Source organism: Amblyomma americanum, chromosome 10 (assembly GCF_052857255.1).
Source record: "Amblyomma americanum isolate KBUSLIRL-KWMA chromosome 10, ASM5285725v1, whole genome shotgun sequence".
Taxonomy (NCBI): Eukaryota; Metazoa; Arthropoda; class Arachnida; order Ixodida; family Ixodidae; genus Amblyomma; species Amblyomma americanum.
This window is the reverse complement of record NC_135506.1, coordinates 17,265,828-17,292,727: the sequence shown is the minus strand read 5'-3', so window position 1 is coordinate 17,292,727 and position 26,900 is coordinate 17,265,828. Positions and strand designations below refer to the sequence as shown.

General features: G+C 46.6%; 2 protein-coding genes across 2 annotated transcripts; both read right to left on the bottom strand.

Annotated features, from left to right (window-relative positions):
* Window positions 1–6,575: 6,575 nt before the first annotated feature.
* LOC144106466 (venom serine carboxypeptidase-like) lies at window positions 6,576–17,907 on the bottom strand. The gene is made up of 5 exons (XM_077639284.1): window positions 17,738–17,907; window positions 15,919–16,033; window positions 14,668–14,869; window positions 10,793–11,123; window positions 6,576–7,958 (listed from the first exon to the last, which is right to left on the bottom strand). Exons 2-5 carry the CDS (start codon window positions 16,005–16,007, stop codon window positions 7,132–7,134), a joined length of 1,449 nt encoding a protein of 482 aa, XP_077495410.1. The 5' UTR covers window positions 16,008–16,033; window positions 17,738–17,907; the 3' UTR covers window positions 6,576–7,131.
* Window positions 17,908–19,994: 2,087 nt separating this feature from the next.
* Window positions 19,995–24,716, bottom strand: Nox (NADPH oxidase). Its single transcript, XM_077640094.1, has 3 exons — window positions 23,031–24,716; window positions 21,320–21,684; window positions 19,995–20,481 (listed from the first exon to the last, which is right to left on the bottom strand). Exons 1-3 carry the CDS (start codon window positions 24,714–24,716, stop codon window positions 19,995–19,997), a joined length of 2,538 nt encoding a protein of 845 aa, XP_077496220.1.
* Window positions 24,717–26,900: the final 2,184 nt, after the last annotated feature.

Genomic DNA, 26,900 nt, shown 5'->3' with positions numbered 1-26,900 from the left:
AAAACGCTAAGGCGCCCGTGTGCTGAGCGATGTCAGTGTACGTTAAAGATCCTCAGGTGGTCGAAATTATTCCGGAGCCCTCCACTTCGGCATCTCTTCCTTCCTTTCTTCTTTCACTCCCTCGTTTATCCCTTCTCTCAAGGCGCGGTTCAGGTGACCAACAATATATGAGACAGATACTGCGCCATTTCCTTCCCCCAAAACCAATTATTATTATTACATTCATCTTTCCGGCAGTCTATCTGCGCTTCCCGTCAATAGACTTATGTGCCTGTCAACACATCATTTATTTCGCCATGCTATCAGCGGTCCCTCGGTTATTCTTTGTGTTGCAGCGATTTTTAGTATTACTGTTGTTGATGATGGTAATGGTTGTTCTAGAAATTTTTTCTTATTTGCAATGATCGGTGGAAATCAGGCTCTTAATAAGAGTCAATCTCCTGTTCTTTACCATACCTCCAGTCACCTCCGTTCTGCCTATATTGTTTGCCTAAAAAATGTTCACTTCAGATGAACTTAAAAGCGCTGTACAGATATAAGCCTATATGTTTATTGAAGATCTATTACGAGTTTTTTTTTTATATTCCTTAATCATCTTCCTTCTGATGGTCCTTATTTTTCGGATCAGGACCTGGGACATACTTCAATACAATAGCAGAATATTATTGTGTTTGCGCTGGATATGTTATTGCTGCTAATTTAGTCATAATGAAAAAAGATGACAGAGCGCAAATTATGCGCAAAGAATAAATCGAAGTCAGGCGTGCCATCGGGCAGAAACACGTTACCCGGTACGGACCTCTCCCAGGCCGACCACGGGATGTAGAAGACTGAATTTTGGGGCCAAACCAGCGGATGTTACAGGACTTCCTTCGAGAGTGCAGTGTGTATCTATATTTGTAGATAATACTTTATGCCAGCAGGTACACTGTCGCAATAAAAAAAGAGTTAGGCAAAGTAAAATGTTGAAATTATTTTCTGGAAGAGCCTTACTTTAGAGAATGAGCAAATGCTTTTTGCGTTTTAATCTAAACGTCTTCTATACGACATTTAACTGCTGAATTTTATAAGACGAAAGGAAATAAATAATCATAAAGATTATGCCCCTCAGCACATTCCATTTTATTTTGTGGAAAATTTATTCATGCTCAGAGACAGTGATGAACAAGGTTCGCTTTGAAAGCATAGCGACGAGTCAGTCGGGCTTGCGCACAAGTGTAGTTGAAAGGACTCTATTTGTTGCACTGACTCGTTAGTCGCCTAAAATCACGGAGCGTTAGTGGCCGACGACGCTGTTATTTTGAACATGCTGTCCGTGCGCCGCCATGTGACCTTTAAAATTAAATTTCTAAGAAATTCTTTCAAGCATTGACGGCTGCATGAACTCTTCCACGCTTAGCTTCAATCTCTCCCACAATTTTATTTGCGCTTGTACTTTTCGAAGTTGTTCTTCAGTGCTAACGACCAGGCTGCTAGCATTGTTGCCCTCGCCAATGGTCATTAACTTGCAACTGTCCTGGCGGATATACCCTACATCCAGTGCACGCTACATCGTTTCCGTACAGCGTTTAGACTAATTCGTCCTAATGTCATTTTGTATATAGATATGCGACCGTCGTGCAGTCGTGAAGACCACGGGAATAGGATCTGTCATAGGTTCACAGGACACGCGGTATTCGTTCGAATAGTATCTTTGGTACTTGCGTACCCCATGAAGCCAGCAAAGACCTCAGAGGTCAAAGTGAGACCCCTTCTCAGCTCGCATAAAAATTGAGCATCTGGGGTTTCGTAAATGCAGCCCAACAAGAATAAAATGCAAAGCTTGCGGATTTCCAACCAATATGTAGCCTCATCCTTAAGACAAAATCTATATTTATGATGACTGGCGAAGTAGCCTAAACTTTTGCTGTTGATCTGCCTCGCCAGTTCACGAAAACCAAGGTATAATTTGTGGGGACTGTGTGGATATGACTTCGCCACACAAGCGTCACTGTGTGAAGGCTTGTGAAAAATCGGTCACATCGAGCTTTCGTCACGCATCTCGTTGTGAACGAATAGCACGTGGTCGGAGCTTGCAGGCGTGTATGGAAACCCGCAATAGCGTAATATGCCATGCATATTTTTTCACAAGTCAAAGTTTTCGAATAACACGTCTCAAGCTCACGAAGTGAACAAGGCAGGGAGGCCCTCAGGGTGCTTGCTAACGTTTCGACAACAGGACTTGTCCTCTTGACGAAACGTTGGCAAGCACCCTGAGGCCTTCCCCTTCCTTGTACACTTTGTGAATGTTGAGAAGCCATCTGCCTACCCTCCCTCTGCTATAATATCCAACTAGTTGGTTGCTCATCACGAAACAAAACAGCGCGCACTTCACAAAGGACACAGAAAGGGAAGACTAGCTCGAGATGTGTTATTCAAGTTCATTTCTAGTACATTTGGCATCCATCCTTTGCCGTCACAGCGACACTGTCACGTCTTTGCTTTCTGTGTCCTTTGTGAACTTTGCGCTGTTTTGTTTCGTCAAAGTTCTCATTTACGGCTTCGCGGATCCTTATGGTTTGGTTTGGTTTATGGGGGTTTAACGTCCCAAAGCGACTCAGGCTATGAGAGACGCCGTAGTGAAGGGCTCCGGGAATTTCGACCACCTGGGGTTCTTTAACGTGCACTGACATCGCACAGTACACGGGCCTCTAGAATTTCGCCTCCATCGCAATTCGACCGCCGCGACCGGTATCGAACCCGCGTCTTGGATCCTTATGCGTTGATTCATGGAATTCTTCAGAATCAACGGAGAAAGCGGCCCGATGACTTTATCTTCGACCTCCGCTAACTTTTCATGAGTGAGAACGCACTGAGTGAGTGAGTGAGTGAGTGAGTGAGTGAGTGAGTGAGTGAGTGAGTGAGTGAGTGAGTGAGTGAGTGAGTGAGTGAGTGAGTGAGTGAGTGAGTGAGTGAGTGAGTGAGTGAGTGAGTGACAGAGGGGAAGAGTGAGTGAGTGAGTGAGTGACAGAGGGGAAGAGTGAGTGAGTAGTGGGAGAGAATGAGCAAGCTAAAGTATTTAGTGAATAAGCCTGCGACTGAGGGATTGAGTGAGTGTGTAAACGAGTGAATGAGAGAATAAGCTAACGGATTAGTGAGTTGAGTTAAGTTGAGGTGTTGAATGCTACAGGTGGGGTTAGCCTTGCTTTATCTGCCGGCAATTGCTCCACCGCAGCGTCCCTTCGATATAAACAATGCCGCATCTACCCCGCTAAGCGCACAGACTCTTATAATAGCACACATTCTCTCCCGCAGTCACCATCTATGCACACAATCACTCCACACAGTCCACATCACAGTCCACTCCAGAAGTCACCATCTATGCACATAATCAGTCACACTAGAACATAGGCCATTGTAGTGCCACACTCCATACACACATTCACTCACAGTACAAAGTAGTGCACTCCGGAAGACACCATCTACGCACACATTCAATCACAGTAGGCCATAGTCCGTTCCTGCTGTCACCATTTAAAAACAAGATCCGCGTTCTGCAGAAATGTTAAAAGAAGGCGTGCAGCCTCCCTTCTGCACGTCTGGTTTCCACTCGGGTAGACAATGTCCTGCACTGTGCTGTGACGGGTTCCTGTCTTCTTGAAGGAAGCGAACATCACATGCCTTTCCGCGTTGTACTCTGGGCAGTACATAATATAATGTTCGATATCCCCGCACACACCACATAAAGAGCAGAGCGGAGACGATGCTATGCCCGTCTTATGCATCCAGGTAGGAGTGCGAGCAGAGGCCGTGCGAATTCGATGTAGAAGGGTCGCCTGAGATCTTCTCAGTCCCTTGGTCACACATGGCTTGTGGGACGCACTCCGCAGGGTACTGAAGTGATTAGTGAGTGAGCGAGTGCGTATTACTTTTCGATTGAGTGCGTGAATGAGCGATTGAGTGAGTGTCCGAGAGTGAGTAAACTAACGAATCAGTTAGTGAGCGAGTTTGTAAGCATTGCTGAATGGGAGTCAGAGAGTGAGTAAACCCAATAATGTGTGATTGAGCGTGCGAGTGTGTATGAGTGACAGACTGAATGTGTGTGAAAACGAGTCAAACGTATTCCTGCACTTCCCTATAACCGCTAGCTCGTTAATAGGCTTCCTCTTCACTAGCTTCTTCCGTTCCCTCTTGAAGTCTAAGCTAATTCGAGACTTTACCATTCTGTAGTCGCTACAACGCATTTCTCCGATGACGCCCACGTCCTGAACGATGCCAGGTTGACCGCATAGTATGAAGTCTACTTCATTTTTATTACCACCGCTGGAGCCCTTCCACGTTCATTTCCTGTGTTCTCGTTTTGCGGAAGAAGGAACTCATTATCCGTAAGTTATTTTTCTCTGCGAATTCTGCTACTAAATCACCCATGCTATTCCTAGAGCCTATGCCATAGTCGCCTACTGCCTAGTCTCCAGCGTGCTTCCTCTCTACCATGGCATTGAAGTCGCCCATTAGTGCAACGTACTCTGTTTTTACTTCGTTCATTGCCTACTCCACGTCTTCATAGAAGCTTTATACGACAAGATCATTTTAGCTACAAGTAGGAGCGTAGGCCTGTACTACATTTAATTTGTAGCTCTTATTAAGTCTAATTACGATAGATGCAACCCTCTCGTCAATGCTACAGAATTCCCCTATGTTGCCAGCTGGATCCTGATTGATGGGGAATCCCACACATAGTTCTCGTCTGTCCACTAATCCACGGCATTATAATACGTGCACACTCTAACACTGTATGCGCTTCGTCTGTTCTAACCTCATAAAGCCCTATTACATCCCATTTAATACCCGATTATTCCTCTAACAGCATTGCTAGACTAGCCTCACTTAAGGTTCTGGCGTTAAGCGTCGCCAGGTTCAGTTTCCAATGGCAGCCTGCCCCGAGCCAGATATTTTTAGCACCCTCCGCTGCGTCAAAGGTCTGACCGCCGTCTTGGTCAATCCGTAACCGCTGGGGACTGAGGGCCGAAGGTTACCTATAGGCGGTTGTGACCAAATACTAGTTTAGGGTGGGCAAATACTGTTGAGGTGAGGCAGTACGTTGTCGGTTCTGGTTACAGATATCAGGCCACATTCCAAGACTGATTGTGGAATCCCATCGGCACGCCGAGTTTTATTTTTTTTTAACCCGGTGGGAAATTGCGCGTTGCCGGGATTCGAATCTCGGTCCTCTTGTACGCGAGGCGTATGCTCCTCTAAGTAATCGCTTCATTCTCAGCCGTAGCCAGAAGAACTCCTGAAAACCACGAAGCAGGCTTTTGGAATGTGGCTAGTAATGCTACTGCACTAAATGTGGCGGAAATAATAGAACCCGGCTACATAAATGAATACTGTACTTCATCGCAGAGGAGAGCTGTTAAGCCGCTTTTGAAATGCTCGAAAGCCCCAGGACTGAGTTCAAGGTTGAAAACTTTCAGAGTGTGCTCAGTGTACCCTTTTAGCTACGGACTACGGACGCGTGAAAAAGTGATCTTTCTTTCCTCTCTTTCCTTTCTATCTCTCCCTCCGTTCCCCTTCCCAAGTGTAGGGTAGCATACTCGCTCTCTCTCTTCTCTACATTCCGTGGAATACATAATCTATGTACACTGCCTGTACACGGCCGACTTGCGGTTCAATGACTTTTATTGTCTGCAAAGCAACATTTTAAACTGAAGCTATAGACATTTCAGAGAATCTTTTGCAGGCTAGGGCAGTGAATATATGCATTTTGTTTTTGTCATGCATATCGCGGAAACAAGATTGTTTCGCAAAAAAAACATACCTCTTGTTCAAAAATAACAGTACAAAAAACGGGGACGAAGCGTAGAAAAACAGAGGACAACCGCTGTCCTTCGTCCCCGTTTTTTGCGCTGTTATTTTTGAAAATGTATCACCAACTCGCGCGCCTAGCTATCGTGTTGAACATACCTCAGCTCCGACGCACATGCGTATCCCTGTACACGAATAGGCCAGCACTTCGTGCTTCAGAGCAAGACGCGGTACTTAGCTTTGGGAGTCTCTTTCATGTAGCAGCTTCCGTTTCGAATCGACCCCCTTTTGCTGGTGAGGGGGACACTGCGGTTTTCCATTTTTTTAATTTTCAAAATTTTTTGCCCGAGAACGCAGGACATGTCACTAATGAGGTAGTGAAACAAACGTATTCATATATTTCTTGTTTTTTTAAAATCAGTCAGCGCTATTATAAAGGTGTCCGCATTGTGAAATAACGCTGTGCTTTTCAGGACATGTGCACATTCAACTCTTGCTCATGCATACACTAAGAGTTTTCGAGCCTGTCGGCAATCAGTAGTTCCTATTGATCATCACATCGTCGGCCTCATCATAGTAGATCATAACTTAGGAGGAGGAAAGACTGATGAATACAGGAATACAGGGTAATGAACGTATTAAGTTGGACAAGTGTCGTGTGAACAATGTACCGAGGACGGGGTCCAGTCTAGGAATAAGGAAGTTCGTTACGTTACTCAGCGCAGGAAGCTATGAAGGAGAAAGTAAAGCCTTTTTTTTTTCACACAAGCACTAAGCAGCAGTGCAATAATTTTCGAATAGTTTATTTGGAGATAGCGAAGCCCACAAAACATACATTGCTGAGATAAGTAAAATTTCCAGGTTGCTCTTACATAGCATCAGCCATTACCTCAAGCGCCAATATAACACAAAAAAAATTAATAGTGCGCTGCTTACACCACACTGAGTAAAAGCTTTAGACGTGCAAGGTTTCCAACCTATGCGAATAATAGTCTAAAATTTTAAGGTTGTTTTCTTCACACCTAAAGGAAGGACTTTGAAACCCCAGTTTATGCAAGCACTGCTTTTTTCTCTATAGTCCTTACTTTATACGCTAATTGCGACTTTTGCAAAGGCCTTAACAGAACGAATTACAGAACCTTTATATTCGCCGCGTATGTTCGCATGAATTCAGAGAAACAATATACTTTTTTTAAAACTACGCAATCTAAAAAATGTACTATCAGTTGCATGCGAATCATTTTAATTTAGCAGCAACTTCAAGCAAATAGATGCAAATTACTGACATCGGTATTGACCTCTATTCGTATCAACACACGTAACTGGCAATGAACTTTGCGAGCACTAATTTACGCCCACTACGTTTCGCCTGCTGCTGACTATGTCCACGCCGCTCACAAAGAGCTCGATCATCTTGAACACGGCCGGAGAGGCATCGAACGTCGTATGATGTCCCGCTCGGGAAAGGGCCACACACGTCAAGCCTTTCGTTGTCTTCACGTATCCCACAAGCTTTGACCCTTCGCCCGACTCGTACCAGGGCCGCCTTGCTGCCTTCCTCAGGGCCGCCGTACCTGTCCAGTTCAATGAAAGGATGTACTTCTCCAACTTCACAGCGGGGAGCACGGTATCCACGGTCCCCCAGAAGGCCAACACCTTCGTAGCGTCCAGAAGGTACTCCATCTTGTCCCGGAGGTCGATGAGGTAGTCGCCAGCGAGGTACAGCATGACGTGCAGCCGGTTGCTATCCACAACAGCCTGTGGGCTCAAGTGCAAAGACTTCTTGAGCAGAGGCCTTTGCATGTACCTGTAGTAGTGGACAAATTCCGGAGGTCTCTGGTCACTGAGCAGGCTAGCGTGGTCATTGTAGCCGGTGAGCTTCGAGAATAGGCTGGGCGTAGGGTGTAGTCGGAAGATGGTGTGGCTGAGAAGGTGGAGAGCTAAGGTACGGTTGATGCTCCACAGGCCACGAACGCGTTGCATGGCCTGGTTGAAGATCGCATGGCCGTTGTGGTCGAGCATACCATAGTGGAACAGAGTGTCGGAGGAGTCCATGAGGTCCAAGACGTTGCCCACCGCTGGAGCAGCGACTATCACCCCCGACACTTTTAGGGGTACGCTCGGGTCTTGCTTCGTCAAGAGGCTGTGAGCCAGTGTCACGGCTGCACGCGCTGGAAAGAGCCATAGATGTTACTGAGCGCAATCACCAGAGCAGAGGCGTGGGTTGGTCACTTTGTCAACAAGAGCATTGAACCAACTTTGAAACTAGGACTTTTTGGTTCATTTTCATAAAACCGTAGCCCATCCGTAATACTTGGGGCGAGGACTATATGCAAGCACATACATTGCCAACATCCAACAGTTTCATTAGGAATACGCACCGCACACTCCTGTTATTTCCGCACAACACGAAGTGACATGCATGAATTCTAGCACAGTCTAAGGGAAGCAAATTTTTTATCAGACATCAGACAAACGTATATGGACAACAGTATGTAGTCCAGGCTGGTCGTTGCATTAATGATCGAAATGTAGAGCAGAAAGGCAACACGCAGAAAAAGGACGAACAAGATTTCTGGCTTGTATTACATAGCGACACGTGTAAACATTAATGTAAGCAGCTCTACCAAAAATGCTTTTTAATGGGAAAGAGCGAGGGCAAGACTACACGGGAGACTATCGAGGCCAAAAAAAATTAAAAACTGCTCGATTATGAAGCGTTTGCGTTAGCATTCCTACTGTCTCTCTGACAAGGAACTTGCTTTCCTTGGGTCATGCTAAAATTCGGGAATATCATGTTGTGCTCTGGAAATGGGGTCTTGTATATATAGATGTGCGTGTTTTAAAAAGTTAGCGGAGTTTCTTAACGTCTCGTCTTTTTCTCGCCTCTTTCGATTCTCTACGGTTTCACGAGCACACACACTAAGCGATTTTTCATCCCTTCTCTGTCGAACTACTCTTTCATAACCACTAGCACTTCAGCGGTTAACTGTTAACATGCTACAAATCGTTCCTTATGGCCCAACTGTTAATCTGAAGCGAGCAGCGTAGGGGTGCAACCGTTCATTCAAATAATTGGCGGTGGTTTAGCTCTGGTTAAACCTGGAGTGTCGCGATAGCTACAGCTGGCCGAGTGGAACTTGCTCAGTCGAATTGCAAAGTCAGTCTTTCGCCGCTCCGTTTCGCTGGGCGTTCCTTCTTCATCTTCGTCCCTATTGACACGGCGCATGCGCACAGCTGTGGCGCCAGCGCGCCACGCCGCCGGCAGCATCAGCTGCTCCGCACCACGTGGCTGGTCACGTGAGCAACCAGGTGACGAACCACGTGATCATCCATGGCGCCGCGCCGCCGGCAGCTGCACCGCACCACGTGACCAACCACGTGACAGCGTGGCGGCGCCGCCACGCTGAAGGCTCAAAATGCTACCGTAATGTAGCTATCGTTACAAAAGAGCAACGTTTCAAAGCAAAAAAAGAATTCATCCCTGGGATGGGCACCCGAACACTGCGTCCTCAATTGGGAAGCGGGCGCGCTATTAACCAGACACCACTACAACTAATCCAGCATTCTAAATACGTTCGTTAGAGGTACGAAGCATTGAAGAGGTAAGTTTAGGCCAGGTGCATTTTATCCAGAGTATTGCTATTATGCGTCCTAAGTGACGGTGTTATCCCGCGCTTCCGCAGCAGGCTTTGATAAGCCTGAAAAAATAGACGCGCTTATAGTGGCATCCTTCTGTAAAAAAAAAAAAACACGTTCGAGTCGTGTATGTATTGAACATAGCCTCACAGCCGGCGCTGCCGTGATCAAGACAACGTTCACTCGGTCCCTAATCGCGGTCTTCCTTCCTTGTCGCCACTCGGGGTAGAGTCTCGGCTTTTCGCGGGCGATGTCGAGTACATATTGCCGCAACGAGGACCGGCCACTTGCCACTTCACGCACCACTTCACTACCACACAGTTTAAAACCATAAACTTAGACAAAATCAATGAAATCACGCATATCATTAAGGTGCACCTCGCAACTCACCAACATGCATCATTGGAAAAGCGTCGTACTTACAGCGCTCATTCTCAGTTTACTATCACTGCGATGGCATTAAGCCTTTCTATAAGCAGAACTCGCGGCCTCTGCACGGCAGTGACAGTCGTCATTTACTCGAACTACCTTATCTGATTACTTTTTTCACTTCGTGCGTATTTTTGCGTACTTCGATTATAAAAGGCGAAAGTTTAATAGCAGAAAATGTGTCAACAAATTTTTGTGCTTACAGCGGAGCAGAGCAAGGGAGCGAGGACTGTAAATGATGTCGTTGGTCGCTCTGTTGGACTCTTTTTAACCGAAGGCTGAGCCTTGTCCTGGTCGTTGTTACTCCCGAAAAAAAAAATCGCTTAGAGTGTAGAATGAGTGATCTCCAAGTTGAGTTCTTTTCAAAGAGAAGTTCTTATTTCCAAGACCATGAACTCATAACACGGGAAGGGACTCACGTAGCTGCATGAGAATAAAACCAACAGTCCTTGAAACCAACGAAACTTAAAGGGACTTTGCCTTCAAATAATGCTAGCCTCCTTTGTTAGCTCCCAATCTCAACCTACTCCCAACTCAACCTCAGCAACTGAAGCAATTGCAAATCCCTTATACTTGAAGTTAAAATCACAAATGTTTAAGCCTTCAGAGTTGAAGCCATGTGAAATGGGCCTATGTTTAATTTTCCCAATTTTCAAGACGATTGTGCCATTCATATAAAATATGATTTTCTATTCGGCAGTTGATTAATGGTTTGATTTTATCGTGTTTAACGTCCCAAAGCGACTACGGCTATGAGGAACCTCGTAGTGAAGGGCTCCGTATAATTTCGACCACCTGAGGTTCTTCAACGTGCACTGACATCGTACAGCACATGGGCCTCTAGTATTTCGCCTCCATCAAAATGCGACCACCGCGGCCGGGATCAGCAGTTGAGTAATGAATTAGCGAGGCTAGCGCCGTGTTCTTCCAAACTCACATCCGTAGCTTTCTCCTGCAGTGTAGAGGTCACGCCCCTTGATCTCAGGAAACATGATAAGGAACTGCCTGAGAAACTCGCGAATTGCAATCCCGCACTCTTCACTGCTTCTGGCGTAGCCCATCGACGACTTGGTGAAGCTGAAACCTGCGCCGGCGGGCTGGTCGAGAAAGAGGACGTTGAACATCCTCTGGACTGTGTGTACCCGCCGGTACAGCACACCTTGGGAATTGATTCCTAGCGGGCCGACCTCCAGAAACTGGCCGAAGGTGCTCGATTTTCCGGGACCTCCCTGAAGGTATATCAGGATGGGCGCCTGCTCGGGGTTGATCTGAAGTAAGCAAAAAGGACAAAATATTAATCACTTAGGTTGCTTGAAGAGCACGTCTAACTTCCGCATCACGACAGTGGCACTGGAGTTCTATAGCGTCAACTCTTACAACCAGAGGGCTCCCCTCCACTCCTCCCAGGCACCACCTGGTCACCTTCCTCACGAAGTGACGTCATTGCATAGCAGGGTCACGTGATCCACTCTATTGCTACCACAACTGGAATGTGACAAACCAGGGCAGAGGGCCCCAGAAATGGTTTCGGATGCGCAGCTCCGAGGCAAGCCCTTTGGCTGTAGCCACTCTGTATAACACTCACCGGAGCGTCGTTGCATACATCGTCCTTATCTACAGCGCTGATTCTGAACTTCTCGTAACGTTACATGAACTACCATTCACATTTTTTACAGCCTTAGCTGCTAATGGCTCTTTCGCCACTTTTGAGCAGTTGGCGCAGGCGTCTCCAAGCGCAGCACCGGACGCCCGCCGGTAAAAATGCACCTACCGCATACGAAGGGATGCTGGCGCTAACCCCTAGGCCACCGCTGTTAATATACCTCCATTTATTCGGTATCACAAGCCAACTAACGCTGGCTCGTTCGAGTTACAATGGTTTACCTACCCCGTGATTTTTTATCTGATGACAAAAATATGATCTATATTTAGTAGAGAAGAAATGCGAACCCAAGTACTAATGACATTTTCATCGCTGTCTCTTCTGACCGAACTACTTCATGTTTGATTATTCACTGCACACGACACGGTTCTTCTCACGAACAAGGAGCTTTGAACATTAGCTTTTTCTCTTTATTTCAGATGGTGCATTCAGTTTCTCAACGCTTCAGTGCTAACGCAGTCGACAGCAATTTAGTGCGAACCAGTGGGTGTATAACAAAACTATTGTGCATCTCAGTTATGAATGTTCAAAATCCTGATCTCCAGTCCAACGGCATATACGCTAAAATGGCAGGAGCTTCCAAGTGCCCCAGTAATGTCTGAGTGCTCTGAACGTTCTAGCTCTACATGAATTCACGTGGATATCACTGGAACCTGTGCAGCGCTTCACAGCAACGAATGATGCAGGTTATGCTCAGGTTTGGATAAGCAGGGCCAATGTGCAGTGAGACGGCAGGCTTTGCGCAACTGACTAATTAAAACCGCATGCAAGCCACCGTTTTTGCATAAGTTTTGTCTTACGCGCAATTCAAATTATAGCATTCAAACTGATTTTTTTTTTCAATGACTAACTTAGGAATTGAATGCAGCAAAAATGCATGAGTAAATCGCAAAGCTAAACCAATGCTATGACACGTTTTGCTGTAAAAAAAAAAGCACCAGACTGCCACCACAAGAATTCAGACTTAAGAAATACGAGAACACACTTTGGGAGATGAGAAATAATACGCATCGTTTTCCGCAAAAGGGAAGCTTAAAACGTTTTAGGCAGTTAGCTCTTATTTTAATCGCCCAAAACGTGCAATCGTACTCAAGTCATTTGCCTCATGTACCGTTCTTTCGAAGGTTCGACTCTGCAGTGTATTGCTGTGTTCTAGCTTCCTAACAATTTTCCTCATATTGGCTGCCGCTGGGCGGTGATAGGCTTTGGGTATTTTTTTTTTTAAATTGCCAAGGCCAGTACACATAAGGTATTGTTGAATATGGGTCGCGTCCAGGCGGACAAAAACAGCGAGAAAAATTCTCACCGTAACTTGAGTAATTAACCAGAACTAATTAATTACTTTTTTGTTCACTACAGTAAGCGTGGATGTTTATATTGAAAACTTAGAGGCGGTGATATTTGATGACTATTGTGTTCTGTAGAATTTTACCAACGCACCTGTGTCCTCAGATGTGCACGTCTACATTTTAAGCCCTATCCGTCTCATTATGCACGCACGTCTAATTACCGTCTAATTATTCGGCACTCTGTTTAATTACGCTCCGTGTAATTATCCGTATAATTACACGGCGCTCGGCATGAAGCTCCTTAGTGATGTGACTGCAGATGTTGCGCGTGGCGCGTCGATTGAATAGAATGTGGGGTTACAGGCGATGGTTATAAACTTTCGCTCTTGGCCAGCAGGGTGGTATCGCTTCGCCTTACCGCTTGCGAAGTCTAAGGTGGCTCCACGTCTTATTAGACCCGTCTAATAAGCAACTGCTTAAAGCAACAGGGCACGCCCCGCGCCCCCGGCACCATGATTCTTCGGTTTCACTGACCAACAATGGAAAGTTATCGCCGTCGCCTGCAACTCCATATTGTTACGACGAAGTGGCAGCGGAAGACGAAGCGGCCTCTCGCGTGAAAGGACGAACGAAGAAGAGGAGGTTAATGCAGCTCCCTGTTCGTGTTGGTGCTCCCTGCTGGAACTTTTTTTTTCTAACCCCAAACACTTGTGAATAAATGTAAATAGTATTTCCCCGTAACATCCTTAGTGGAGGTGCGGGGTAATTATATTTACATTTATTTACAAGTGTTGGGGGTTAGAATGTATAGTTCCTAGCAGGGAGCACCAACACGAACAGGGAGCCACATTAGCCTCCTCTTCTTCGTTCGTCCTCTCACGCGAGAGGCCACTTCGTCTTCCACTGCCACTTCGTCGTAACAATGTTATTGTCAGGCGAAGCACCATACGCAACAGCTGCGTCATACCAGGGAGGAGCCTCATGCAGAGTGCCGTGGTCTCACATAAGTAATTACAAAGTTTGGGCTGAAATTTTAGATGTGCATATCTCAGGACACAGGCGGGTTACTAAAATTGAACAAAATATAATAATCTTTGAACACCACTTCCTCTAAGTCTTCAATGCAAAAATTCGCGCTAAATGCAGTAAATAGAAGTTAGTGAACTGTAGTTACTTACTCCGGTAACGATGATAATTTTTCTCACTGTTTGTGTCCGCCTGGCCGCACGCGCTTCACTTCTTCACTTCATCACCTTAAAGGCCCCCAGGATTGGGGGCATTACATAAGGAATATTACGCCATTTATAATCAATATATTTAACTCAAAAATTAAAATTTATTTACGCTTAATATAATTTATTCAACTCACTTGCCAACTGTGACAAATGGCAATTTGTAGAGAAGAAAATCCTCCTCTCCACTTTTATGGAAGATAAAGAGAGCAAGTTTGAGAGGGGGAGTCAGAGAGAGAGGTTGGAGGTGTCTGGTGCGCAGATCATATTTCGCAGATTCGCCTGAGCACAGCTATGCTTTTCCGTATTACGGCCGCGGTGTAGATTCCACGACTAAGTGCAGTGCTAAACGGCTAAAAGAGAGCTATAACAGCTTTCGCTGATTAATCCGCTAAGCCGGTAAGCTTAGCTTTACAGATGTTTTGCTAACATTAATATCACACCTTTCGATTTAAATCTAATTGCAAAAAAAACGAAACTTGGATGGACGTTTTAGACTTCAGTTTGTCGGTGACGTGTGCCATGCCAGATCAGTTAGCATCCTGTCTACACAAAGAAATTTGCAAAGTAGCACACGTTAAGTTTCACGAGAACTTGCTTATGCTCTAAGTACTGAAGCATGGCTCACCAAAGCTTCCATGTAGACGAAGAAGAGGTTCGCCTGGTGCTCCTTGTTGACGGTTATGAAGCCAGAGTAACCGGTAGCGTTAACCCGCGTCTTCAAGATCTTCACGAGGCTTGCCTGTCTGGCCTCTTTGATGGCGTTCTTTTCAATCAAAGGGCTCAGGAAGAGGCCCTTGTCTTCAACATTCCGAGATTTAAACGAGCGTCTGGGATGGTTGCAAAACAAACAAGAAATTTCAGTAAAAGTGAAGGTATTTGATGACTAACAAAAGTTTTGACTGCCTTTGGACTCCTCAGGCCGAAGGCTTTCCAGGAAACAAATTTGAGCTGACTTTTCAGCCAGTGCTTTGAAAAAATTGTTTTCCTGAATCGCTGCGCTAATTCTGCCTCGGCAACTTCAACATTACTTGGCGTTTGTTCTACATCTTCTTCATAGTTGCGTTAGTACATAGTTACTTACGTTAGTGTCACATTGCAGAGAGCAAAGAAAGCAGTATAAGATTACACGCGGCGCCTGTGATCGCATGCGTCCAAATAACCTCGAGAAGCTTTTCGATATCCACACTCGTCATGAGCATGGCGCTTAGATAGAATAGTCACATACAACCTCATTCGGGGAAGACTATACTAAAGCCCTCATGCACTGATTAATCCGTAACACCCTTACAACCCCCTTTCCCCTTCTCCTGGTGCAAACCCCATTTTCTCCTCTTCCTTCCAGTAATGTAAGTAGTTTTTTTGTGAGCGTCCGTCGTATTTGTCCAATCAAGCTGTCGGACGGATTTAAATTCCCCCACAATGCATTCCGCATCAGAGTACTCTTAGTTACATGACTCGAGGTAAATATCTTCCTTCGCCTCCAAGCCGCAAATAGAATGTTTGGGTATTTCATGAATCGTAAAACGGAAATATGCGCCGCAAAGAAAAAAAAAGATGAAGTCGCCAATGTTAGAGAAACAATTCGCCGCATGCCGTGCTAATACCATACTAGTATCAAAGCTACGTTATCGTTTCATTTGAAGGCTAGATGACAGCTGATTTTTATTGTTTTGCCAGACTGACAGCGAGAATATATAGTTATACACCAGCTCATTTCTTGGAACCTTCGACTCGCTTTCTCACTAATAGTGCTTTTGCGAGAGGATAATCTCATTCTGAGAAACCTTGCAAAGTAGGCGTACAGAGTGTGCTCACTTTGCTCGCGTCAGGTCGCTTCGACGTTGCTAGTGATTACCATACTTTGCCTCAAACTTACCTCAAGAACGAAGACCTTGAGACCGCTGTTTCTGCACAAAATAGCAGGCACAGCGATAACCCCAAGACAATTTTCGTGGCCAACTGCATTTTACTTCTGATTTCGGACCATCTATCTGTAAATAGAGTTGAGACCACTTTTAAGCTTTCCATTCCCTTTTGAGGGTCTGGGGACTTGCTAGGGAAGACGATTACTTACTCTGCCGTTACCCTTTGTTAAATCTCTTCAATACAGACAGTTCTCACTCGTTCGCACGCTTCTTGAGAAATTGGACAATCGCAAGTCTGATTCTTTCAGAGATACTGTTTCCTCTCCAGAATAATGTCCCCTGCCGGAAATTGCGCGCGTCCTTAATCTCCAGTTCGAATATTTCCTCACAGCATGTAAACATATCGGACAATTGAGTTAATATTAAAGGCTTACAGCACAATAGTGTCGGCAAAGAAAGGACAAGCAAAGAACCAATGCCTTGGCAAATACAACATTTCGCTAACGTGCAGAAATATTATCCGCAATTATGCTGCGCAGCAAATCATAACAGGTCATGGTGTCATGTCAATAGAGTCATGACGATTATAAGGTAATAGGCTCCTGAATAGCTTTCAACAAAGCTATCTCATCATGCTGTATGCTGCCTACGGAAATGATAGAGCATCTATTAAAAGTACAAAATCAAAGCCAGCCATTATACAAACATGCCACCATGAAACAAAAAGAAAATATTTTATGGTGTGCTAGAAGAGCGGATACATGAATATTTTGTTTTTGCGGTGAATTTCTTCGAACAGGCGAAACCACAGAGATGTCAGCAAATAGCGCAAAGACACGAATTGCGGTCACTGAGCTCTCTTCTGACTTTATTCACCTCCACCGTCGTCACGCAGCATTGTTCGGTTTGCATTACGGAACCCCACTGCACGCTTTTAGGTTGTCTTGAAAACTTTTGCGCGCAGTGCGATTACGGCGCAACACCGTTCTCTATGGCAGTGATTTCATTAAACTAAAACTCAACACGTTGGTCCCTGGTCATCCCCACAAAGAGAAGCTCCTCAAGATCTTACTGATTACTTTTAATGCGCTAATATGCTTCGCTTAAATACTCCAGGACACACGCTAACCATTCTAAATTCTGCACCAATCAAAATTCGCATTGATAAGAAGGCTAGAGAATGTGCACCGGACGTCAGCCCTCATCATGTGCGCCTCTTTCACTTGTCCCTGTTTTTGGCACGTGTTCAACTCCAATCACGCATCAACTCACCCGCACAATGCCACAGTACCAATCCATCCAGTGGCGCCATACCGCGGCCGAACTGTTTTAACTAGGACTTGCCACGCCTTGCACATTCTAGGGGCTAGAGGACTGCCATCTTCCTCGCTCTAGCTCCCTGCTGTCTTGCACACCCAGCACGTCTAATTAAACCTGGCCTGTGTGCTTCGACCGTTTATCGGTGACATTGTCTACTCTTATGCGTGAAGACCGCTTCGTGAAAGAGTTTGCAAAAGCACTGTGCCTGTGAACGCCACTCACTTTCTGAAGCCGATAATAATGCCTTGCACAATCAACCAAAATTGAATGAAGACATGGCACATACACATACTAGCAACGGCACCTAGGTGATTACGGGAAAACTTGCACTGTCACGCTTGTCCGGGTGGTGCACTTTTGAAATGAAGCATCGAGTACGCATAGGAGCTTAAAGCTCAAGTAAAAACAGTGCAACGAAGAGATACGACGCTGCGCCTCCCAGACATGTGTGCAATGGGCTGGCACCGCTGCGTTTACGCAGACGCTGAAATAACTCGAAGCAGAACTCACCTAGTAGTCTCGGCTAAGCGTACTTTGTAAAGCCTCCGAGGCCCTCCATCACCTCTGGAGCGACGCTAATTTTGAACACGAGGAAAGCCCCGGTTTGAAAGGGGCTAGAACATTGTAGCTGCAATTTTGCGCCTCAAGGCGCTAGATTTGAAGACGTCTTCGTTTTCTTTACTTCCGTTGAGCGTACTACACTAGTGTTGTCGTTCATTGCTTTTTCGTTTTCTTCATAAAAGCAATTATACCGTTTCTTTCAGACAGTAAATGCAGACGGCTTATTTCCAAATACATTCCTCATTTTACTTTAAACGCTTTAGAAGAATGTCAAAGGATTAATCATCAATATTTTTTCGTCTTTGCAAATTGGCCGTCAATAGTGGCCAGAGCTCTTAGATCGTACCAGCTGGTGGTAGTAAAAGCTTTTATTGACACAGAGAAGTTCGGGGATGCAGGCCCTTGGGCACCCGCACGGCCCCACTACACTCAAACGTTCAAGTTCCTACGGTCCATGACGTCAGCAGCCCGATCCTTGGCGGTCTTCTGCCGGACCAGGTCCTACGAAACTCAGCTTCAAAAAGTGACTAATTTCAGCAGGCGCTTTCTGGATGCTTAAGGCGGTGGCGCCATCTGGAAGAGGTAAATAAAAGCTCTTGCCGTATGTCGCCGTTGTTTTCTGAAAGCTTTTATTTTTGCTTCTTTTGTTCCTGGTAGTGGCTGCCTACCTTACACGAGGAGAGCACTATGAAACCAAAGAAAAGAAAACCACTGTTCTGTGGCGCGCTAAATACACTGCATCTGGAGCGTTGTCTGCTTGCACTTTTAGAGCTTCTGCCCTATGTCTTTCATTTTGATTTCATCAAATCAGGAATGACGACAGCACAGTGTAAAAGGGCAACTTTTGATAAACGTTCATTAGTACAACTTTTGCACACGACATCGCCTAACTTTTCGAGATTGCCCTATACATTTCCCTCCCTCCACTATACATTGCCTTCCCCCGTAATTCTGTTCTCTTAACACAGTACCTCAACTGGCGGTTTTGCCTCCCGGCTCGTATCGCAAGCTTTTCAAGCGGGATTTTTGGCTGAATAGCATCTCAGAATGCAACCTAAAAACGTAATACATACCAAGGGGGGAGTTACACTATTTTCATACTGTCATTTGTCGATAGAAATAAAATGTCTAGAAAGAAATCATTTACAGGGTGAAAAATTTGAATTGCCGTCTTACGCGGTAAAAAGCGCAGCGTTAATTCATCGCAATACAGGACCGCTGGAAATATACCTTTTAATTGTGCTCTTACCCGTTATCACAAATTATCCCCCCCCCCTCCTCTGTTCACTAGAATCCACTCAGCTGCATGTAGACTGCGTAGTACCAACTTACCGGTGGTTGAGGTGGAACCACGATAATTGAAGTAATAAAATCGTGAACATTATCAGTCGCCGCTCACTCATCAAATCCGATAGCAATGCACGAGTTTGGCAGTAATTTGCTTCCTTCCACGACAACCACTGCCAGACACGCTAATTCTTGAAGAGAAATGTCCGTTTAAGAGAGTTTGGAAAGGATAAAAAACAGGTCCTTAGCACAGATTTTAATTCCTGTAAGTTTCCAAGCGTCGCTGCTAATTTTAGCGGAGCGCCACTTGTTGGCATTGCAAGAGGTCGGCGCACGAGAGGGGGACATTAGAAACAGCATATTTGCTTCGTGTGCTTTGCTGCATCGTTTCCTTGGCGCCTAGATGATGAAACTTCCTTAACCACGCTTAAAAATTCATCGAACATGGGTGCATAGCCACGTGTTCATTCCAAAAAATTAACGCTGTCACATCGGCTGTTCTGATATTAGATGCAAATGGTTTTAGGACTTAGTCACGGCATCCTGAGAGTTTTGAAAACGCCCCCAAGCACACACCAGTCATAAAAGGGAACATTCTAAAAAACAGCTTTATTGGCTTTTTAAAGCAAGTTTGCCGCGCGTGGAAGATCTATAAAATGGGGAACATAAAATATCAATGCATTCCAATTTTTTTTTTAATATTAGAGCTAATATTAGGCATCGCAGTTACTTCAACACGTACGCTAAAAGTTCGCAATAAACAACAGTTCACCGCAAACAACGCTGATAACCGACTTAAAGACTTCGGTTTACATAAAAACATCTAACATAAAACTTCCAGTCCATGTTGCTTGTTAGCTTGCGCTGAATAATTGCCAAACAGCAAAAACTAATGACGACTAAATTCAAGCCAGCGTCTTCAAAACACTTCCTTGCGGAACGCGAAGTGGTGCCGGTTGCAGTGGTCGTGCAGGATCTGGCTGAGTGCCGGCGGACCGCAGTAGAACATTGTGACCTTGCCTTTCTTCTGTTCCTTGATGCCCTGGAAGACTTTCTCCCAGTCGGGCCTGCCCGGCTGGGTGCGGCTCTTGAGGCCCGATATGAGGCAGCGCTTGTCCTTCTCATGGAGCAGGTCCAGCGCCAGTTGCAGGCCTACGGCCTTCATGTCCGTGCGGCTGAGCGCCGACGTGATGTAGATGTGCACGTCCAGGAACCGCTCCAGGACGTCCCCGAGGAGGGCCTGCTCGGCCTCCAGGTCGCTCAGTAGGCGCACGAACCACTCCAGGGACTGCTGTGTGCGGTTGATCCAGATGAAGTCCACCTTGCGCAGCTTCATGACGCTGCTGGGGAGCTTCTCGACCCAGCAGTGGTTGCACTGGGGGCAGGTGGAGCGTGCCTGGTAGTATCTGTTGGCAGTATAATAAATGAAAGAGAAAAGCTTGCCTCTTTTTGTGACACTTCAATAATAAATGCGACGTCAGGGATATTATCCAGATGATCAGAAATGAACTATTCCAAAAGCTTATAAATCTGAATAGCCCGAATGAGCAGCATTTGCACTTCAAATGCTTTTTCCGGTGGAATGCATCATATTTTTACGCTTTTAGATATAGTCTCCCTTAAAAGCTTCTAGCCACTGTTTGCTCATATGCAGTTTGTCATTTTGACTAGCTGGCAATGCAAACCTTGGCTAAAACTTCGGACTTTCATCGATAAACTGAGCAGGTTGTGCGTGCAAGTGGCACGTGCTCACACACACGCCCAGAAACTAATAATTACATAATGGAGCACGAAGTCTGCGATATGGTGACTGAACAGACATAATTGTGACCACAACGTCGGTACAGAGCGGGTAGCGTTAATTAGTTGAGGCGAATAAAGCTGAATAGAGATGAATTATTCCAGGATTTTTTTCAAAGCTTTTGTGATTCATTTCAGACAACGCGTCATCACTTGAGTCTAATGAAGGTTTTTCGCCGTCTGCAATTAGCTCTGTACAATTTCTTTACGACAACTGTATGTACTATCTCCCATAAAACTTCAGAGCTGCTTCCTCATGCCTTTCATTGCAGGCCCACTTTGTTGATTCTTCTCGTGAACTCGACCGCAGCAATGAGTACCGCTTCGAAGGATTTAGCGAGAACATCAGGGAGTGGGCCATCACTACGCAGCCTCGCGATTCCGTACACTGCAAACGGCTTCAGCGTGAGAAATCGGCGAATGATTGAGGAAGCCCACACGTACCTGTACATGATACTTTGAAGAATGCTCGCAAAGGGAGTGACGCCTATGCCGGCCGCGACGAGGACCGCGTGCTGGGCTCGGAAGATGTGGCTGGACGGTGACCCGTACGGGCCATCGATGCGGACGGTCAGCGGGTTCTTGGCAATGATGAGGCTCGTGTAGTCGGCGTAGCGGGCACCCGGCTGCAGCCCCCTGCCCACGATAGCCTCGAGCTCACGGCCGGAATCCAGGAACGAGCAAGTGTCCCTTTGTTGGGTGCCTCGAGGCATTAGCACCACGCTCTCGGAGTCCCGGAGGCGGTTTCTGTCGATGTAGGCGCCCTCTACGCCGTCCAATGCACGGAGCTGCAGATCATTAGCGCTGACCTGCAAGTGAAGAAAAAAAAGTCTTTACATTCGCGCAGGCCACCGTGAAGTTAATTCAGCAATATCAACACGGAAGTTTCGCATTGATTCGTGCATGTGAAGCACATGTGCAGCAAAAGCAACAACAGGAGGGGTGCTTTGGTGGTGAAGGTGCAATATGGCTACTCGGCGAGTCTTGTCCTAAATGAGAGTACATTGCGAGCGTGTTCTGTGGATGCGAAACAAGTGTACATTTCACACATTATTGCAGCTTTAGGATTCATCGGAATGAAAGACAAGCGGTGTTATTAGCAGACTATGAATAAAACGGCCTAAAAAGTGGCCTGTACAACAAATGTTCGCTGTCATTGCAGAACCCCTTAATTTCATAAGGCGCTGCCTAACCATTTTATTCATGCAGTGGATCAAGGTGCACAGCGGAGGAAAGTTTATTAGTTTACTAACCCAGGATGCGACCACGGCGAATTCTTGTTACAAAACCGCGAGTCTGGTCTGGCGCCAAAACCTTAAAGGTTGCACTGCTATTAGGTTTTTAAACAATCCGCCACAATAGACTGAACAGTCTAATTTTTTTGTGAGGAAACGGCTTCATTTTGCCGTAATTAACAGTTAGAAAATCCGTTTTTTTTTCCTCTGTCAACTTTCCTGCGCGCCTCATGTGCCGCCGAAATATTTGTTTGGCTGCTCCAAGATTAATTTTGTGTGCCGCCTGTGCCCAGGGCGATTTGAGAAAACAGGAGCTGAAATTTCGTTTAATGCTTCCTGCAAGAAGAAGAAGCATTTGCCTTAGTGCAACTAGAAGGTAACTTCGACCGTCGCTTGAAAATGTTTCCTAAAGAAAGCAGTTATGTGCTCTGGGAATGGATGCAGAGGTGAACGCACTTTTTAAAGCGCTCGAGTGCTGCAATCCGCAAGAAAGGAAGCACAATTATAAAGCAAGCACCGAGTTTCTCCGGCAGTTCTTCCATTCGAGCACAGCAAAATAGGCATGCGAACCATTCAGGCACAAGGATGTTGCTGCTAACAAAGCAACCGTGTTAAGATTCAGCTGTATTTGAACCGTTTCATGCCGCTCGAACACTTTGTACAAGTGTCCTCACCTTCTGTACCTCGCCAACGCACAGCACGCGTCTGGCTATCAAGAATACTCAAACGATAACAGCATAGCAGCGCTCTCTATAGAAGCATCGTTACGACTGCTTTTAGTGGGTCCAACAATCCTCTGCAGGCCGAAACACCCGAAGTGCAAACGAACTAAGTCACGCTCACTACCACCAATGTATTTCCCAATGATTGGCAGCAAGTCATTTGCTAACGGTCTGCAAACATTAGTTCGATGCACCCACCTTGCCAGAAGGGGGAAGCTCCGATGCTTCTCTCCTGAAATTGTCAAAGTACTGGTACAAGTGGTTCGTCCATCCTCCGAAGGAGCGAATGTGCAACCATATCACATCGTCCTTCTCCGGCGCACTGCTGATTGTGAACGGGTGCCACTCGAACCTGGCCAGACACGGGATGTTCAGGTAGACGTAGTCGCCGGGGTGATAGTCGAAGTCCAGCGGCTTCTTGAGCACGAGGTGAATGACCTTCGAGGGCAGGATCACCCCCTTCATGACCGTGGTCATCCCGTAAGAGCTGAAAAAGCGGCATGCTCTCACCAGCATCTCGATCGTGAGCAAGAGACCCGGAACGAGGAACCACTTCCAGAAGTTGGGGGCGTGTACTATGAGGAATAACCAGAAGACAGTGTAAAGCAGATGGCTGAAGTAGAAGACTTCGAAGCGACCGCTCCGGCGCACGCATGGCAGCGAGCAGACAACCATTACCGTGAGGACAGCTACAAGAATCCATCCGGTCAAAGACGCGGTGCCTCCGACCCAGCCGATATCGTGATGCGTGGTGAATAAGTACAGAGCGAAGAGGTGCCAGTCACCTTCAGAGAGCCGCGCGAAGTTCAAAACATGAGCCACGGTGTGAATGACGCTGTAGACAAAGATGCACCAACCGGTCAGCTTATGGTAGTAGATGCTGCTGTCCACCGGCAAGAAACGGCCCACACTCTGACTTCGAAGCCAGGTGACGCAGTGCCTCAGTACTGGAAGAGCCGTGAACGCGCAAACGAAATTGAGCAACTGACCAAACTCGCGAGCGACCAACTCGTATTCGCTGTGCAAACCCATGGTCGGAGCGTCTGGCATCCACTCGACTTCGGAGCCCTCCTGGGTACTGAAGCGGCCGTCGCTCGAATGGTTCTGTCCGGCTAGCGCCCCCATTTGCCACGTTAGAACTTGGAACCAATAACGATCAATGCTTTCCCTCAGGTCTTGATGCTTCTGAGATTCGGCTTCCATACGACTAAAGAACACCGCCAGCTGGAGTGCAAAGAAACAAAAGCAAAAGGCAGCGCTCACGGCATTGTTCTTAATATATTTCCTGGTTAGCTTCTTGGGCCAACACGATGCGAGCGGTCGCTTTCCTGCTCTCCGGGTTGAAGGTGGAAGAAGCCAGCGCTCTACACTTACGGTCAGGTTTTCGTAAAGCCCTGGCCTGCTCTGGAGCTGGCAGCGAAGCTCATCTAAGGTGATTGAACCAGTCTCGTCGCGGTCGGCATCTTCGAAGAGGACACGGGTAAGTTCGTCCAGTTCGTACTCCGTGAATTGAAGGCCATTCTCTTCCATGCAGGCCCTCATCACGTCCCGCAGTTCTTGCGGCTGTATGAGACCATCGCCGTCTATGTCGTACAGCTGGAACAGTATCGTTAGTTTGTCGTCTTGAGACTTGTTGGCGAACCGCTTCACGGCTGCGATGAACTCGTCGAGCGAAATGGTCCCGGACTTGTCCGTGTCGAACAGCTGGAACATGCGTTCAGCGAAGAAGGCGTTTCGCGATTGGACGATAAGCCGGAACTGTTCCCGGTTCAACTCCTGCCCGGGTCCAACAGCTTCGCGGAACACGCACTCCAAGTGGCTCAGGTTTTCGATGGTCAGCCCCGTCGGGGACTCGGCCTCCGGTAGCTTGGCTATGATGTCCATGGCGTGTCTTCCAGTCGGGTGACCGAGACTTGCTTCACTTAATACAGCTGCGACTTCGAAGACGAAAGTTTTAGCAGCCTGGACCAAACGTCCTTCACCATGCCATCTTCATGAGCATCCAAAGTTTGTTGCAAAACAGGAATTCAGCTCTTCCACCCCTCGATACCTTGAAGGGATGGAGCGAGTCGCTCGCTCCGGTTGCCCTAGTGGGCGTACCTGTGCCCCCCGAACAAACAAAAAGCAGCCCTCCGCTTCCGGCCAGCGCAAGCTCTTATATAAGCTCGCCAGTCTGACGTATTTCCTTTTGAACTTCCTTGCGCCACCGCTGCCTCCCAGCATATTGGTAGTCCCCACCCCTAGAAAAGATTAAAAGACAACGTTTCCTGCACGCACAGATAGTGCACTGATTTGCACGGCTTTCCAATTTAAAGCTTCTTTTCTGTTTTTCTTTTTTCTCGTTTAGTTTCGATCGAATGTGTCGATGGCTCGTTCGCCAGTTTGATGCAACTTTTTGATAAAAGCTATGTTCGACTGCAGCCCACGGCCCGATACAGGGGCGTTCGACTTTAGTAGGCACGTGTTGTCGGGGCTAATGAAGGGAATGCTTATTCCAGCATTCCTTAATTGTGCGTAAACAGCACGTGTTTTACGACTATCCTGTAAACCCCGAATGCCCTGCATGGCAGTGCGTGTTCTGCAGCGGAAGTTATAACCAAGCGCTAATCGTGACCGTGACATGGAATCACAGCTGTCGAAGAAGTTGCCCGTATTATGTGTGCATTGAGCTTCGCTGCGTCGACGTACTGGAAGCTAAAGAAGCAGCAGCGAAATTAGTTGAATCGGGTTTTTTTTACCGACAGTGACTAAATAAAGTAGAGGTACTATTAGTGTGACTGTGTGATTTCGATCGCAGAGTCAACGCCTCTTCCCGAGATTAAAGATAGACGGACTGATTCAAGTAAAAAGCAGGCAGATCCGCCAGCACCTGCGTGCTCTAGCCAGCCACTCAGCACCGAACTAATAAAGGAAGCGCGAAAAAGCAGTGGCGAGAGCATAAATGCGGTTCAACCTCGTTATAACGAGATTCGACTCGAGGTTCAGCTGCCTGGTCATGAACATAGGGCCCTCCAACCCGCAATAGCAGACCACACCAATGAAACGTTTTTATTGTTCGCAATGAGAAAACGGAAGCTTCTAAATTGTACTATTTAAAGCGCGAACAATGTTTCCGAAAGAATATTTGCTCTGAAAAGTGTTTCTGCTAAACGCAGAAAATTGTTTTCGACAGTTGGCGATATTTGGTGACACGAAGAGAAAGCCTCTCTAACATTGGGCAAATTTGGTGCTCCTTTACACCTGCCTGCTTTTCTGCTCATATTGCAGTGTGCAGTAAGCGTATTTTATTACAGTAAATATTGATTGCAAAACAACCTTTCCTTGCAACATTTTTTCAGCGAAAATTCGTATTTTTGCTGTCGTAGTTATGTTTTAGGGCTAATACTAGACAATCCAAGCAAGCTACCTCGGCCTTCCCGGCATTCCAACGGTGGTTGAAGTGCCCTTTTAAGAAACCCGCATAAACGGCTGCGCGAGCTTTCGCTTTAGGCATACTGTTTAGAAAATGCATGATTCGCCCTAGCATTCTAGCATTCGCGCTGGTATAATGTTCCCGCCGCGCCGCCCCTCAGGAGGCTATGCGGTTCCAGACGCTTTCTTCTCCTATGTCACCAAGCGGGTGCATGCGCCATGGCAGATGTAGTAGTTGTCGCCTCCTTAGTGGCGCTGCATTAGCGCTTCACCGCGTCTCCTGCGCCGCTGGTCACCAGAGCATTTCGATTAGCGGCGGTGTCGACAGCGGGAGCATCGATGTCGCTTTTGCTGCAAGGAGGATAGCTAAAGGGGGAAAGCGTGCACAAAGCCGCGTCGATGAGCGCACGGGAGCGGTGAGACAGATTTCAGCGCAACGATGAGTGCCTGACGAGCGATGCGCGTTAGTGTAACAAAATCACGCCTGTTAAATGCACAACACAGCCTGCGCTCCTGCCCATCTTAAGGCCCGATTGCAAGAACACCTCCTAGGCGTACGCGCCACTCGCCGGCACGCACGGGAGTACCGTAATTACCCGGTGTATAGTCCGCAGGGTAAAATTTCGTCCTAAAATAAAACGTTTTTGCTTAGTTAGT

Coding starts and splice junctions, on each gene's coding strand:
- Nox (XM_077640094.1), bottom strand. CDS start 24,716: ATGGACATCATAGCCAAGCTACCGGAGGCCGAGTCCCCGACGGGGCTG. Junction 21,685..23,030: donor AGCTTCCCCCTTCTGGCAAG/GTGGGTGCATCG, acceptor CTTCACTTGCAG/GTCAGCGCTAATGATCTGCA. Junction 20,482..21,319: donor CTTCAAAGTATCATGTACAG/GTACGTGTGGGC, acceptor TACTGCCAACAG/ATACTACCAGGCACGCTCCA.
- LOC144106466 (XM_077639284.1), bottom strand. CDS start 16,007: ATGCAGTTGGCCACGAAAATTGTCTTGGGGTTATCGCTGTGCCTGCTA. Junction 14,870..15,918: donor TCAAGGTCTTCGTTCTTGAG/GTAAGTTTGAGG, acceptor CAACCATCCCAG/ACGCTCGTTTAAATCTCGGA. Junction 11,124..14,667: donor TCGTCTACATGGAAGCTTTG/GTGAGCCATGCT, acceptor TGCTTACTTCAG/ATCAACCCCGAGCAGGCGCC.